Source organism: Lutjanus erythropterus, chromosome 12 (genome assembly GCF_056507025.1).
Source record: "Lutjanus erythropterus isolate fLutEry1 chromosome 12, fLutEry1.hap2, whole genome shotgun sequence".
Lineage (NCBI taxonomy): Eukaryota > Metazoa > Chordata > Actinopteri > Lutjaniformes > Lutjanidae > Lutjanus > Lutjanus erythropterus.
The window spans coordinates 9,836,273-9,853,918 of NC_139328.1; the positions used below are offsets into that span (position 1 = coordinate 9,836,273).

The following is a 17,646-nucleotide window of genomic DNA, read 5'->3' on the forward strand; positions in this document are numbered from 1 at the left end:
AGCTCTGGGAAATATCAACAGAAATTTTGGAGAATAAAGGGCTGCGCGAGTTAGATAGAGATGAGAGGGGATGCTGGAGTTTGTCACAGTCTTTTTGTCACTGTCTCATTTGTTCCCATCACAGCTCAGGCCTGGTCCAATCTGCACAAATACAGCACAGTGCCGATTCAAGACAGTGAGACACGAATTATAAATCCGAAATTGAACAGCTGGTTGAAGTCTGCACTTCTCTCAGTCAAATTGCACCGAACAGGCCTCGACTTGGACGACTCAAAGAAAAATTAGACATTCCGTCTTCTTGCACAGTTCAGTGGGCCAGGATTGGAAATTCCCTTTTACAGAGATTGACCAAGTGTGTCCATATAGTGACTCTCTTGCCTTCCCTCTTAAGACTTTTGATGAGAGTGTGGAAATAGGGCAGAAGGCAGCCCGTGACCTCATTCAGAGTGGCAGCGGCTCCACCGCCTCGGCATTAATGCCGGGACGACATTTTGTAATTTTGTAAAAGCTGTGCTAATTATTTACCCGCTCTCAGTGGGCCGGCCTTGTTTAATGAACACATCGCTCACTGTCCCTCAGAAACAGCGAAATGGCATCAGACAGGAGATGTGTATTAAGCAGCAGCCACACGGGGGAAATGTGCATCACTGTTGGAGGCGTATGATGAAATGATGAGGTGTGCGTGTGTTTTTGTAGCCTTAAGCACTAAGAGAGGCGCTTATCAGTTCAGCATCTTGCTGGCAGAGCTGTGCAGGAACTGTAAGCTGCTCTGGCTGGTCCAGAGCTACGCCCATGTGATACAAATCATGAATAGTAATTTTAACTTAGTGTGCTGCTCATGATAATTCTGATCCTTAACCCTGTTTGCTTGGTTTACTATTAAAAACTAGAACCTTAAAGGGTTCTTTGGCTTGTAAAACCCATTTTGGTTCCTGGTAAAACCTTTTATAAAGGTTCCACTCTGAACCCTTTAAGAAAGTTCTACCTAGAATCCACCATAAAGTGTTATACCTTTCATCTATAACTTCCTATAAAAGGTACTACAGAGAACCCTTTTATAGTGTAATAGTTCCACCCAGAACCCTCTCTCATTCTGTTCTATACAGAGTCTTTCCACCCCCCAAGAGTGCTAACAAGAACCAACCCAGGGGTTATATTCCAAGGGTTTAATCTAGAATAAAACCGGGGGGTTCTACCAAGAACGCTTGGGTTTTATCTAGAACACACTTAAGGGGGTCTATCCAGAACCCTTTTATATTCCAAGGATTGCTTCTAGAACACACTCATGGGGTTCTACTGAGAACCCTTTTATATTAGGGTACAAAGAACCCCAGACAAAACCCTGGATGAAAGAGTTCTTCAAGGATTTCAACAATCCTTGGGCGACTCTTTTATCTGAAAAAGGTTCTTTGGATGAAAAGGGTTGTTAATGGAACCAAAAGTCTTAGGAAGAGCTATTGACCTCAGCCCTTCAGGAAGAACCCTTTTGGAACCCTTATTTCTAAGAGTGTTGAGTCAGTAACTGTCATGTCTCCAGCTCTGTTACACTAGTTGCTTTAGTTTCAGTTGTCACTGTCACTGTCTGCTCTGTTATTCACCAGCTACCTGCTATGCTAGACTAGCCGTGTTCATGGTTATTCGTGATTTTACTCCCCTGTGGCTGCGAATGTGCCAGGCTCTGCTGCATCCAGGTACCTAATTGAGACATCCTCGGGTCCCTTTGTGTAGGTGTGAGACATTGCACCTACTTTCTGGGCCAAAAGAGAAGCACAGAGATAAGCTAGGCCAGGCTGTCTAACTCTGATGCTAGCAGGCAGTACAGTGTGTGCCACCCACTGCACTAGCCAGAACACATATATCAGACTGAAAGGGAAAAGGATCATATAGATTCTTTGACATGCATCCAAATGTGTGGCCTTGTAGTCACGTAGCAGCACCACAACCTATTTCGTCATGCTACTGTTTTTTTTTCCTCTTGCTCTTCATCTTTCCATGCTTACACACAGCCTGACCTTGTAATATTTCATCGCAGGGAAGAATTGTAATATTCATCTCTAGTACAGCATCTGTTTTCTCAGAGGATGCGTATATTTCTCACAGGGCCACCGCTCTCAACACTCTCCTTGCCCGGTGTCTGACGGGAGATATTTTTCACCGGTGCGTCGATACTGGCCACCTCCCTTTCAGGAGCTGAAATGATTTCTCAGTCTTGCTCTGATCTTAACCTTATTCTTGTCTTACACACAGAGGGGACCATTTCTCTCGGGAGATATTAACCCTCCCCACGGCCCAGGGAGACATTTTTCAGTGTGGAGCTGACATTAACTGTTGTTGCAGGGGCTGATTGTCTGAGCTGCAGGCCATACTTTATGGAGCCTCTCGTTTCCACCAACATTGATCTGCCACTGCTTTATACTATGCGCATGGACTGGTAAAAACAGGCCTGTGTGTACGTGTGTGTGTGTTTAGGTGTTCACATCAAGGAGGAGGAATGGTGATCACTAAGGAGAGATGAATACAGACCCCTTAACTCAAGAATACCAATGAGCACGTAGGGGGAGTAGAGCTTTGCAGCAAATTTGACTCCAGTAAAAACGGCATGTGAGGCAGTTAGTTGCTTTCATCACGAACCATAAAACTAACCAATACAAGAAGCAGGAAAAAAGGACTATAATTTTCAAGGAAACAAACTAATCACAGTTATTGGATGGAGGGGAGGTCATGCAAAAAGAAAAGGGAAGAGATCCTGAGAGAAAGTTCGAGAGAACACAGGCAGGCTTTCAAGAGAGGTTTTTACCTGGGACACTTTGCGTACCACCTCCCCGCTGACCACCAGTCCCTGGACAAAAGACCGTGCTGCCACAAATGTGCGCGTGACCATCATCTTCATCACGCGCGGTGTGTCTCCAAAGGGCCGTAGTGTGTCTATCTGCTTCGACACACACTCCAGGTAGTCCTCGCCTGCAATCAACATACCCATTCATTAAAATCTTTTTTTAAGGCTGGCTTTACTTTGCTGTCAAACAGCCTTTTCTGATGGAAAACCGCCTTTATATAAGCCAAATATTGCTCTCTCCAAGTCAACAAAACTCCATGGGTGAAATCAGTCCTTTTATGTCACAGAAAACTACCCCTGTAACCCATGTTGTTATTGTTTGTTATTTATTTTTTTAAAAAAAGCTTGATGTACCTATGTAATATAACCGGTTTGCCTGGTGGAAGAGCTTCTCCAGCAGTCTGGCCCAGAACTCGTTGAGCACCTCTTCCAGGTTGACATTGGAGCCTCGATAGTAGTGCCTCAAATCCGTGTACAGGTCAGTGAAGACCTGGGAATTCTGGGTATATATGGAGCCCCAGGATGCAGTGAAAGTCTCCTGTAGGCTAACTGCCGAGCGGTTCAGCACCTCCAGAAAGTAACCTACAAAGGACAAAGAGAGGAAATGGTTTAAAAACAAAAGAAGGAAGTAAATTTGGCTCTTATTTACAGTTTCAGCAACTATACTCTGCAGCATTGTATGATTTTGTTCTGTGCTTTTGTTTTATCCTTCCACGCCACAGCATTGTGCTGCTCAAGTTGATTATTTTTACAGCTCCAAAACTGTATTCTCACTGCTTTGTGCTGCATCTGAACATTGCCTCATACTGTTGGTGAACCTAAAGTTGAAGAGTGAAGAGTGTCCCTCTGGGAGATGTCAGACAATTGACAGCACTTCAGGGTGAAGTATATACTGCTTCAAGTGAGGATTTATAGATATAGGGTACAGGCAGAGGCAGGCAGTCAACTAGGCAGACAGACAGACAGACATACAGACAGGCTGGCAGGCTGTCAGTCTTGGTGAAAAAATAGGAGAATGTTGACTGAGACAAGCACAAACAACAAATATAAATGTAAACAGAAAAAGCCGGCTGCAAATCCAAACCCCACAGTAATATTCTAATGCTTCATTCACATCATTTACATGAATGAGGGGTGCTGGATATTACACACACACACACACACACACACACACACATACACACACACACACACACACACACACACACACACACACACACACACACACACACACACATATTATGCAACCTAATGCAAATCCACTAATAACTACAGCCTTAAAAATCAACACAAACATTTTGAACTTATAAAAGCAATATGTAAAACCGTAGTGTTCAAAAATGAGTTCTGCAGTCCAAACAGTGAATTAAAGCCATAAGCAGTATTTTAAATAAACAAACACAGGTGCAAGACAAGTGCAATGTTACATTTTGACAATGACAAGTCCTACACTTTAAGTTAATCAGGTGTTTATGACTGTCAGTTGCCTATCAATGTAAAACTAAGCCTGTTATCCCAAAAACAAAAGCCCAAAAATACACACTCTTGAGTTGGAGTTCAGTGACTGTCTGCCTACCAGACTCCACTAAGGTATTGCTGAGTTTAACCTTTATTAACATCTACTTCTTCTAAGAGATTACTGAGTATTTCTTTCAACTCATATGCAAACACTTAGTCATTTGGCAAACATTCTGCATTGAATTGAACTCTAATAAACATAAAAACAAAAGCAGATGTTCCCGCCCTGTGAACTTTCTAGCTGTAGCGTTGTTGTCTCGGCTCGTTGTTGAAGCAGGAAGCATGTTTCTTTAATCTCTGATGATATTGTAGTCATTTTAGGATTAACTACAATAAATATATTACACATTTCTCCTTTATGAAATGTTAGTTACTGCAAGGCTGTTGCATTGGTTTGTAAAACGAACTCACTGCACTGTAGCTGGTGAGTCATGGGAGTGTTGCGATTGAGGTGCATTCACAGACCGAGTTTGTTTTCGTGAATTTCCAGCCTCTCTGTGGCCAGTGGCATAAAGATTTTTACATCTATTTTGTGTGTAAATAAAGTTTATAAATGAAACCCCTGTTCTGACAGCAGAAAATTCATCACCAACAACAACAACATGCCCAGACCTCCATCCATTCAGGCCAGTGTTTGCTCTGTATCTCCGCGGACACAATAGGTTCAAACCTGGGGAATGTGTGTGTGTGTGTGTGTGTGTGTGGTAGGGAGATGGGAAGCTGTAGTCTGCAGCAGTGTTTACTTTGTAGGTGTCTTATCTCTGCCTGCCACCACCCCCTGATCGGGAGGAGACGAGAAAAGGCGAGGTTGCGGCCTCCACAGGGGACGCCCCGCCTGGAGTCAGCTTATTCCCCTAACGAAGCTGTTTTTAAAAACATCATAACCCACGCACAAATTCCACCGCGCACACCACACACTCCTGCATATTTAAACAAAATACAAACACGCCCCGTCTTCTAACAGTTTCCCTGACAACAACATATGGAAAAGCCAAGCCAAGTTTTACAGTAGCAAAACTCCAACACCCACATGCACAGGGCCTGAAGACAATCACAGCACTTGGAGTTACATAACATGTTAATATGCTAAGCTCATCCTGACCCATCTGCGTGGCATTATCTAAGCACTGGCCTTGTTGGATACTGTATCTCTGCTCTGCTTTCCTACTCATTAATAAACACCAGCCGGCCTGCTTCACTGCTGCTGTTATTTGCCGCTTTCTTCTGGCGTTTTCACAGACTATAACCAGCTAAAAGGTCCACTCTCATCGGAGCTGTTGATTTGAAGAAATGTATTTAGCACCGAGTGTTAGCATAAATGGATTCATTTTTAATTCCACCAGCGCACAACCACGCTGAGACATGCCTCATTTCCTACACTGGCTTTTGCTACATTTAATGGTCATTTTGTGCTCGGTGGTGAGAGCTTCCAAAAGGCTTACAGCACATCTGAAAAATGCACCTAAGTCCAACTTTGTTTTGATTTGGAAAGCCCCACGCCCTGATGCACCAGGGCCGCTTTCCTTCTCTTACAACCAAGGTTTTGTTTGCTGTCATGAGTAATTGCCCTTTTGACGTTTCGTCCCCCAGAGTATGATCAGAACTTTGTCCATAGCAACGGTCTGCTATTTAGAAATGACGGACCTTAAGATGCTGTAATTGACCCTTTGGAATCAACTATTTAACAAATTTGCGTAATAATGTGTTTTAAGTCAAAGGCTGCATCTGAAATTCCATAATAACATGGTATTTAGTACGCTAAAACTTTATGTGAGTTTTTTTCAGTATGTCTTAAACTTTAGTATGAGACCAGTAGTACATGATGTGCATGCTGTTTCCAGGGAAATATCACAGTATGCAAGGACTGGACACAAGGGAAGCATAAATATGCCACAATGTGATGTACAACAACAACAACACAGCAGATAAAGGCAGACAGTGACCAAGGAAGCTCTAACACATTCATTTAAGTGTAAGTTTCCACTTTGTTAGGTGAAATACCTGGGTTATGTGTCTTCAGCCAGCGGGGAGGCACTCAGGAAGTGATGTGATACACACTGAGCAGTGCCTCTGAAAATATCTATACTACTGTTCATACTACTGTTTATTTACAAACTAGTGTATAGTTATTTTAGATGCAGTGCCATTGTAAGATGACAAGAATGGCGGGGGACCGGGTTCAAATTGTGTATTATATTCTTAAGAAATAAATGAGAGTAATGTCTATTTTCCAAAGGCAGAAAAAGTTGATGTGAATGTTTTCAACACGACGGAGAAAACCTCTAGAGTCAGCTCCTCATTATAGCTGCTGACCTCAGAGCACAGAGCAAATGGTAACATAATGAATGGTGTGTAGCCTCTGTCTTTGTGTGTGACGCAGCTCATTTCTTAAATTATAACGCTCCGTGAGATAACTGCTTCTGACAGGCTGCTGCCGTATGTCCAGCACTTGTTTAGTAGCGAGACTTCCTGGCTGGATGACACATCATTCCCCCTGTTCCCTGACCTCCCGTCACTCAAACTTTCTGAGAACACAGCTCTGGGCCAACCTCAAAGTACCAGAAGAGCTGCAGCTATGTCACTGTCACAAGCACGCGCGTTTGTGCGGGCCAGCACACAATAGCGTACCTCCAGGAGTCAGCAGAAAGGCACACGCACACACATGTACACAGAACTTCAAAGTGGCAGCACATTTGCACGTACACACAGACGCACGAGGATCACAGGGTGTCGCACACACACACACACACACACTATCCAGAGCACACAGTGGCAGGCAGACAGACAGACGGGGAGCGGCTGTGACAGGTGCAGCTTTGCTTTTAATCCCCATTAGAATTCATTCCTGCTGTGTACTGTCAGCTATACTGTAAAAATGCCTTAAGTCTCACTAAACGAATTGGGTTTGAGCAGAAATAGTTTCATTCAGGTGATAGAGTGAAGTCGTTTTCTCCGTTAAATGAATTATCCACATTTCTGTTTACAGTCCTAATGTGGTTGGGGGCATGTTTTTAAGTGCTCTGGGATCACCACATGTGGAGGGCACATCTTGGTAAATGGTATCACGTTGTCCAGTTCTCCTCTGGCCTTCAGCTCTAGTGAATAATGATCATCATTAGTATGACTCAAAGCCCCCTGTGCATGTGCACGTGCACGTGTGTGGGGATGACCTTTCTCATTCTTCATCTGTTTGTGTCTCCATGATATGATGAGCCACAAGCTCATCCCTTCCTTTAACTCTCTCCCTCAATCCTCTATCATCCCTCAAAGCCTAACCTCCACCCCCCACACCCCCCTCCAGAGTGCGATCTCCAAGGAAGGAGTGATGGGAGAGGGCGCTTAATTGCTTTATCCCAGCACACTGGGTGTGGAGGGGACAAAGAGGGGACAAACAGTTGGCCAGTGTTACTCATTTTCAGTGTGGAAGTCATGAAGAAACGATATCACTGAAAACTGCTCTTTTTCTGCAGGCAGTGATATAAGCCACTGAATCATGCCCTGAAAATCTGAGTCATTCAGTGAGTGTCTGATTAAATTATTCAAAATATATCTTGCATATAATCTCCAACTCTAATTGATTGACAAGTCACATCAGTTCTATTCACAGTTTATACCTGTTGAAGGTTGAGCAGACTGAAACGGCATAAATTAATAAAGATACCAACAGTAAGCAAGACAGGATGGAGTTATAGAATTACAGAGTTAGAGAATAGCCCAGAATCTATGCAGTAAAAAGTGTAGGCACTAGGCTTGGCATGGTAGTAAGTGGTACTGGTGTTAAACAGTGTTTGAGCATCGGTTACTATCTGAACTGTCTAAACGTGTTACGTGTATCTGTCTGGACCAGATGCATTTTTCACTTGCAGGTCTCGCGTAACAAAAACCCTCTCATTTTAATCTTTGCAGGTGTCTGCACCAGCTCCATGTGTTTCGTTTCTCACCTGAGTCTGTTTATAGGCATAAACGAGACCTGTTACCTTGACTTCAAGTCAATTCTCTCAAGATATGTGCATAAAGGCAAGGCTAGTGCCCAGAAAAAATGCACTGAGAACATATTTTTATCCACATTTTGTGATCTAGACAGAGCAGAGTGTGCTTCAAAGACAGTAATCCCACAGACTCCCTTCACCCAGCAACTGGTAAAAAACACACAGGAACTCACTGAACTTCTTCTGCAGTGTTTTTTTTCGAGGGAAAACTGTACAATTACTGCCACTAGACAACTTAACTGCAAATCTTTAATTCTGCTGCTCTGACTGCCAACACATCTCTGCTCTGAGTGCAGCCTCTGCTATTGTCCTTTTTCCTGCTCTTCCTCATCCATTGCTCACAAACACAATGCCATGTTTATGTCACAGTAAAATGCTTCATGTTGACGGTAAAATAAACTGGGAATATTCACACACATCAAAGGAAAACTACACAGAAAGGCTGGCTGCTCATTTGCTGCTGAATGCTTTGAAATGTAATGCGGACAAGACGGATCCTATGTAGAAAGACGCTTCAGCTTGTGTACTCTGTACAAAAGACAAGCTGTAAAGAGAAGCAACAGGTGCAGGAGTCAGATTTCAAAGGTAACGTTACATTAAAAAGGCAGTAGCCTGACATGTGGATCCATCATAAGTGGAAATGGTTGTACTGGCTGAAATTAACAGGCAATCATACAAAACCCCAGCTTGGCCAAACAGTGTGCATGCAGACATAAAAGTGAGTATTCTGTTTTTAAATACATTACCATTACTGGCGCAAATTTGTCAAAACTCTAGCTAACATCAGCTACAGTTGTTGGGGACTGCATAAAGGATGTTTTATAGGCCTAGGAAGTAAAAACCTAATAAGGAACCAACCCTCTAAGCACGTTTTGTTCAAATTAAATAACAGATCTTAAGACCTAATGGCAACGATTTAAAGTAACCATCTAACATTAGCGATACTGAGGGTCATCGTTCATATCTTGTCAATTTTCTGATTCTGTAATCTGTAATCAGTAACGTCAGTGTTGTCACAACTTTATTAACCGGTGAAAAATTTCCTCATCTCGGCATCCCTCGCTGACACATTTTACTGTGCACTGACAGTCAGAAACACAAATCATAAATTTGCATCAAAGAGCTCTACAATCTGTAGAGCATATGACACCCTTCACGAACATATGAGACTTATTAATAGCCAACAGAGATGGACTGGGCTGTAATTCAATAGTGCCATGTATGTGAAGTTTAAGTGGAATCATATTGTGATTCTTTGATCTTATAACATCCTTTCTGAAGTTTCTGTTGTTCGAATTAACTTCATGCAAGCTGTGTTAAAAAAAAGCACATGAGCTACTGAGTTTGATCTGATGTAATGCAAAATTGTCAATCAGTCTGATTCGTTTATATGAGATGGTATATTGTCTTGTATATAAATGCTAAATAATATTCTTTTTGATATTATGAGAATATTTCAAGCAGCCCAGCTGTGCTAGAAACCAACCACATTAGCTGCATACTCCCATAATTACCAGCAACATTTTTCCTTTAATGTGACAGTAGATTAGGAACATCTCTGTCACCACAGTCTACTTCCAGCACATTCTGCCTTTCATTTGTTCACTTCTGTCTAACTTATACACACACGCATGCATGCGCGCGCGCACACACACACACACCCCTACACACACTCTGAACAAGCTAAGTCAAGCATGTGTGTCTTAATGACTTTCTTCCTGCAGTGAGAGGGGAGTTAATGATTTCATTTGTAATCACTCCGAGCTTCACATCCAGGCCACCTTGACATGTTAGAGGCTTATTTTAACTCAGCTCCTACGTTCTCTTATCCACTGCTTCCACACCTGATTAAACACATGGACACACGCGTTAAGGAGCACACACACACACAAACCTTCATATATCATAAAATTACTTATTGAGTATTTCACCCTCGTCTACAGTATTTCTCTTGGTGTTTTACCAATCAATAGAGAGCTTTAAAGCAGCCTCTATCTCTCTGGTGTCTCTCCGTCTTCATTCCTCCTCCTCATCACTTTGTCTCCTGCATCAAGTTGTGTTATTGACAAGATATTCAGCGTAACACAGAGGTACCATTGATGCTCCTCCAGGTGTCAATCACTCTCGCTGAGGGCTTGAACTGATCCTGAGTTACTTTCTCACACAGAGGTATTAACTGGTCGAGGCTTGTGCTGCTCATTCCAGACTAATCCAGAATCATTTTTCTCACACTGAGAGCTTAGCAGGTCTGGCAATGCTTGCCACTGTCTACCAGCTGATTGGACAATCTGATCTAAAGCTGATCGGTGATTAAGCAATCACAGGCTGACAAGAAATCACTGAATCTTTAGTGGCTTGTCTGTTCTCACCTAACTCACCGGCCTCCTGTGAAAACTCATTTTAGTGTTTGTTTCCTCCAGTTGGCAGTTAACATTGTCTCGCATGTGCAGGAAATGTCTCAAAGCACTCGGGACCAGGCTGGAGGATTGAAAAAAACTTTGTAAAATATACAGTCCAAACTCTGGGAAAAGCTTGATTTCTGAATTACAATGTCATTTGCTTGAGACACTACCCAGACAAGAAAATGGTGGAAAAATGAAAGCAGATACTTGTAGGTCCACACACTTATTGTACAAGGCCATAAATAGAAAACTAGCTGAGAAACATGACAGATCAACTGTTTTGGCAGTGCACCAGACACTGACATGGGAGGATTGGATAGAAAAGGAGGATCAGTGAAAAGAATGAAAGGGAGTAAGAGAGGAAAAAAGGGCTGCAGAAGCAGCAATTGTACATCTCTTTCATATCTGACAGCCTTAATTCTATTTGTCCATTTGACAAGTGCTGAATGATCATATTAACTGGATGTTGCTTTGGCAGGGAGGAGACAGTCAGAGAGACAGAGAGCCAAAGATGAGGCATATGCCAAGAGGAGAGGAGGAGAAAAATCAGGTGGCATTGGTGCATTAAAAAATAAAACTAGAAAGATCACAGAGAGCAAAACGAATCCCCGCCAAGGCTGCGCCCTGCTCTAAATTTGTTGTTTCAATAAGGGAACATTTTAATCTGCATCTGGATCTGATCTGCATCAAAATACGCAATCATGCTGATTGGCTGGTGGCTGCCATGAATTTTGGAGAATATTCAAACCCTGTCTGGGAATATTAGGTGTTTGTACAAGACTGAATTGTGCAATATTCACATGAACTGAAGATTATTCTGATTTATTCCTGTGTAGCTCCATCACGTTGCTGTAGCAACACCTGGAGGCTAAATCGCATAATATTTTTCAGGATCAGGATCATCACCTGCATTTTGTTAAAAGTGTATGATACATTCAAGGGGCATTTGACCATGCATGAAATCACTAGGTGAAAAACGATTTTTGGCTTAAACGGATATGACCTCTTTATATAAACCTGTCTTTAAAGGAGTTTCTGCCGTAGCGGTGTCTACCTTCTCTAGAATATAATGGAACTGAACAGCACTCAGCCGGTGGTGCTTAGTAGCAATGTCTCCTTCAAAAATCCTAACGCAGTCGCCCAAGATAATCAACAGACCTGAGCAGTTTCATGTAGGAACTAATTTCCTTATGCCATACTCCTGCAAAGTACGGCCCGTGGGCTACTGGTGGCCCTCAGAAACATTTTTATACCATTAAATTCATACATTATATCTTAATCACCCAATGTTCATTTCAATACTTTCACTTTCAACAGCCTACATTATTACACTACTTGGCCAGTGTGTCAAACTAGATCCTACGACAACTTCACAGGTTTCCTGTGCGGCCTTCAATCATATACCGGCTCCCTAAAATGGCACTCAGCTAAAACTTTGAGATCCCCTGCTCAACACCACAGAAAGAAAGTAACTCCATTTAGTTCCATTATATTCAGGCAGACATCTTAGTGGTCAATATATTCAAAATTCAGCAACTCGCATCAAAATGATGAAGATGTATAAATAGCACTACAGGCCAGAGGAAAAAAATATGTATTTTGAATTTTTAAGCATTGAATCGTCTTCTATATTATCCCTCCTGGTTAAGAAATGATCATCCCAAATGATAAGCAATTCATAAATGGCAATGTGATGACCCAATTTACAAGAAAACAACAAACCAAATTAGCTGAACCTTGGCCCAGGGCCTAACTACTCTCCCTCTAATTTAACTGAAATATGTTTATTAGGGTCTGAAATATGATCAACACCCAACATGTATCATCTACGCCTGAGGTAACTCGAATAATCTTCAAGAGAAGGACAGAGAGGAAAGGCTGACTGAAAGACACATATCGAGCTTTTCCATTACCACTTTAAACACTCTGAGCTGCGCCGATTGGCAGGGCCCAAGTGCACCCAACCTGCCTCTAAGCGGGTTGCGGTGAACTGGCCAACACATGACAACCCCCCTTTATACTAACACAAGGGTGTACAGCAGTAAATACAATTTTAAAAGTCTGTGTGTGTTCAGCTCTCAGTATTTTTGAAGTTTCTAACTGAATGTCTGTGGTTTAGTTTCTCTCCTGTCTCCCTGTCTGTCCTTTTGCACAATAGTTCAGTTTAAAGACACACCTTCAACCATGTCTCCCTGTTGCTGTAATGGAGATGTAAATCCCCGCTGTGCTGGACTGATGTGCCGAGTCAAACCAGATCAGGCCAAGTCCGCATATGTCTATGTAAAAGGGATAATAACGATTCAGGCCCAGCAATGCTAGCCTGCACTCTGCACCCCAACCACAGCCTCTTCATCAGGCACCAGATGGTTTTGTGATCTCTGCTTTCTCTACCGTCCACAAGTCCCCATGATCCTCAGCCTTTCCTTTTGTTATTCCCCCACCTGTGCAAGGACAATGAAAAAATAAACACAACAGGCATAAACAAACACTGCTTTCCTGAGCGGACTGAATGCACAAATGATGATCTGGGAGCCATTAGACTGTTTATGTGTCAGTCTGACTCTCCATCAATAACAGCACTTATCACACACACACTGTGCCCCAGGAGCGCTGCAAGCCCCTTAGCCAGCATTTAGATACTATTAAAAGGTCCCTTATATTAAACAAGCAGACACATCACATAATGCATGTCATTTATCAACAGGCTCTCTGTGGAAGTATTTATTCCACTTTCTCTCTTGTGACTTTCCCTGGCGAACATTATGCACAATTTACCCATGCCTGTTTCTTTTTCTATCCATCTGGTTCTCTTTTCAGCATTTTCCCTCGCTTGTTTCCTCCCAAACTCCATACCATTCCTTACCCTAACTATCATTTTGTTCTCCTTTTTTCCCTCTATCTCATCTTACTTTCCACCGCTTTCCCCAATACCATCCTTTAACACTGTGTTCCCGTTTCTTTTCCTTTCTGTCTTGCTTTCTCCCTCTTTCACGTCTTCCTTCCAAGGCGCCATAGCTCCAAGTGAGTAATGTGTTTGGCATAATTAGGCCAGTGTACTCCTGGTCCCCACCGACGTGATTTGCATGCAGATAAAATGAGCCAATCAAGCACCACAATGGGAGCAGATGTCCTTGTCTTTCATGACATCATCAGAGGTGACCCTGAAAGCAGGAAATTAGAAGGTGGGTGGCGGGAGTGAATCAAATCTGTTGCTTAATTGTGGGAATATTGCAACACAGATGTAGAATGAATGTGTCACCGGTGTTTGTTCCAAGTATACATGAATTTTAGTCAGTTGGAAGTGAGACAAAAAGAACGCTAGGCTTACTTTGGTTGAAAACAATCAGTTGCCAGTTTATTAGGTACGCCTAGCTAAAACTAAGGAGGTAAGCTACAAAAGCCTGTAATAAGTCTCATCTTAGAGTGCTCAGCTGTTGTTGATTCAACTTTAAGTAGTACTGCATTATACTTAAAGATGGGTATCATTAGGATTTTATTGATACTGATATCAACACTGCTACAATGCGCTTATCAATACCTACTGTTATTCTTATTGATACAACTAATACATAAGCTAGTGTGTGCTGACCAGTCAGGAATCTGTATGGGTTTAGTGCCAGTTTTCTGTAGTTACAGTTATAATGAGAGGTGTTTCTAGTATTTTGTCTGCCCTATAAGTAGACTTCAATGTGTAGCAGGCCAGCTAATATTGTCATGTCACTCAAATGTTCAGTTCAAACCTAGAAATGCATGTCTTTTTCATTTAAAATGTACCCAAACTGTTCTTATTGGGACTGCAGTGCAGCCGTTTCTCACTATCAGAACTCCCAACGAGCCACCACACTGTTTGCTGAAAAGAAATACAGCAGGGTGCTGCTTCCTATCAGCTGATGGTGATACAGACATGTCCTTTGATCCAAGTTTAGTGCCTGTTTCCTAAATCTGATAGGATACATTGGAGAGTGCTTGATGTCATTCTCGTGGACTACTTCGCCTCAGTCTATCTCTGCGGGAGGAGATGGCGTTACTTAACAGGCCAGCTGGGAGATGTTCAGAGCTCTACTTAAATGAATAAATAAGCGAGTCCTGCTTGGTCATCTAGAAATGAGTGTACCCATAAGCCGGCCAGCCAGCCAGTACTCTTCAAATCAGATTAAGCTCTATGACCACTGATCTGCCTTGAACTGAAATGGGCTGGAACACACTGGCCAATAAGCATTTGGCTGCTCATAAATACTGTGTGCCAGTGCATGGATGTGTGTGTAGTCTGTGTCTGTGTATTGATGATTCACGACCTGGGTTAAGATCAGAATAAAATCTGTTTCTTTGACCCATACTCCCTGTATAAAAGACTCTGAAACAGGCCTGATTCAAATAATGTGATCTCTAAAGCTTCAAATTTCTTGTTCTGCCAGAGCAAAAGTCCAGAGAATGTTGGGCTTTTTGATCGATCAATTATCAAAATAAATTCAGTCAACTGACTAATCATTCTTGCTCAATGCAAAATACACATTTAGGCTATTTAAATGTGTTAGAAGTGGTTTCTTAACATCAAAGGACTGAGGAAAAACAAATAGAGGGATAGATCATTTTTGGCCAGCTTAAAAAGATCTGTAACAATACTGACTTTTTTATCAAAAGGCACAGACACAAGCCTGATGCATGAGGACCTAAAGCTGTGAAAGCAGCGAGATCAGGACAGGAGTTTGCAGTTGTGCTGCTGTATGCAAAGTCACGTTGGGTTATGAAGTGTTTTACATACTGTACTTTCTTTTTATTTAACTCTCAAAAGTAACAGATGTGAATTTTGTTGATATGGTTTTGCCTTTTAATTTTGTTATTATGTAATTTAACTAGAAAAGGTCACGCAGATCACCGCCAGGCAACAGATGGTGACGCATTTACTGCAATGCCACCACAACTGCCGGATGCAACCAGCAGCGATTTGCAAAGTTTTTAAAATGAAGTGTTTTTGTTTAATATAGTCTCTGTTTTCTTCTGTATAAACGTAAAGAGGCACTGCACACTTAAAAATGTCTTTGAGCTGTAAACTAAATTATAGTCTATTACTGTAGTGTCATGAAACACACCAGTGCTGGTGTTTATATTGACCGTTCTTTATTGTTTTATAAAAAATCTGTATTTCAAGGGTTGAAAGTGTCTCAATATGCCACCCACTCTTTTGAATCATCCTGAAACTGAAAGAGAGTCAGCCATTTGGGACTGCTCTATGTCATGAGATTTATAAATAAAAAACAAAGTTAACGCCCTCAAATCACAGTTTGGCAGCCCATCTCTTATCCACCCCCAGTCTCCTCTCTCTAGTGGCAGTGATCAGTCCCTTTGCCCACTTTTTAGCATTTTTCAAAATTAGAGTGGGAGAGGCTCAGACCTCGGGCTGAAGTTCCATTTTCATGAGTAAAAAATAAACAGGACAATGAGTCCAAACTTCTCAATTTAAACATTGTTATTTATATAGAACATTACAAGCAACCCCAACAATATAATAAATATAGAAATATGCATTTTTGGAGCACATATTAACACATAAAAGGTAAAACTCCTCAAAGGTCAGGGCCTGCATGTCATGTTTAGTTTTTCATGTTTATAACAAGCCACATTTCTTGAGAATTGGTTCAGCGAGTTGCAGGCGATTTTGCAGCGTATTCTGCACGTCTCATTTGTTTACAACAGCCAACGTTCAATGCTGCAGTACAGCGACTGCTCAGACACACAGCAGCAACACACAGAAACTGCCAATGAGGATTAATCAATCATAACATAACATAACATAACATAACATAACATAACATAACATACCAGGTAGATAATACTTTATATAATAGTACATAAAATTGTAAACGACTATATCTTTCTGCAAAGTAAAAAGCATATAGCTTTTGATAGAAGCTATATGTGGCAGCAGTGCAACACAACACACACACACACAGTATATCCAGATGCCAGTGATGGCACCATTAGGCCAAACACCACCTGCCAGGTTTAAGGCTTCCGTCTGTCTAACACACCTGGTTGCCATCTAACACACAGCTCCCTTTGGTGCCATCACTCTTTGTGTCCTCTCTGACCCTTTCCCTCTCACTTCAATATGTAACACCATCTCTCCTTCTCTTTCAGTCTCTTCCTGGCCACCACTCTCCATTTCCACCTGTTTATCTCATACCCTTGTCCTTGCTCTGACGGTACGTCCCCCCTTTTTCTTGTATCTTTTATTATTCCATCTGCCTCATTTTCAGTCTGTCCTCTCCTTCACCCTCCTTTCTCCTCCTCCTCCTCATTATATGCTGAATCTTTGTTTAACGTAATATATTATTTAGTTTGTACCTCTGTACACAGTATGAATGACAGCGAAGAGATTGGGAGCACCAAGTGCAAACCGCATACACACATTCTGTATACAAAGACCATTCTCACTCATTCACTCACACTGTGACACACACACTAAATTACACAACTTACAAACACATGCATATAAACACACATCTGCATGCTCACATATATACAGTGTGCACACTCCCAGGCAGAGATCCAGCTGTATGTGAGTATGCTGGTCCTCTAATCTGTGGCTTGGTTGGGGCTTCTTCCAAAGTCTCTGGACCTAAAAAGGCCTAGCCTGCATGGGCTGGAACAGTAACACCCTACACTTAGCCACATGGCGCTAGCTAGCCCACACCCTGCTAAACACAGCCAGATGTGCAGGGACTGGCAGCATGGTACAATGTCACTACACTCTCCTGCAGCAATATGTACCAGAAAACTTTGCTCTGGACGTGGCTAGAATCCACTGCTCATTCATAACCATTAATATCAACCGTATTGAATATTTTATTGACTGGAATTCATAAACAAAACCAGAATCAGTGAAAATAGTCTCAAAATC

The 17,646-nt window shown here is 42.1% G+C and overlaps 1 protein-coding gene across 1 annotated transcript in view; it reads right to left on the reverse strand.

The window, feature by feature from the left end:
• gpc1b (glypican 1b) overlaps window positions 1-17,646 on the reverse strand; it is an 89,355-nt gene that overhangs the window by 13,363 nt on the left and 58,346 nt on the right. Inside the window, exons 4-5 of the mRNA XM_084733230.1 lie at window positions 3,191-3,418; window positions 2,798-2,961 (exon numbers count right to left, since the gene is read on the reverse strand). Coding sequence (XP_084589356.1) covers window positions 2,798-2,961; window positions 3,191-3,418 — 392 coding nt within the window. The remainder of the gene's footprint in view (window positions 1-2,797; window positions 2,962-3,190; window positions 3,419-17,646) is intronic.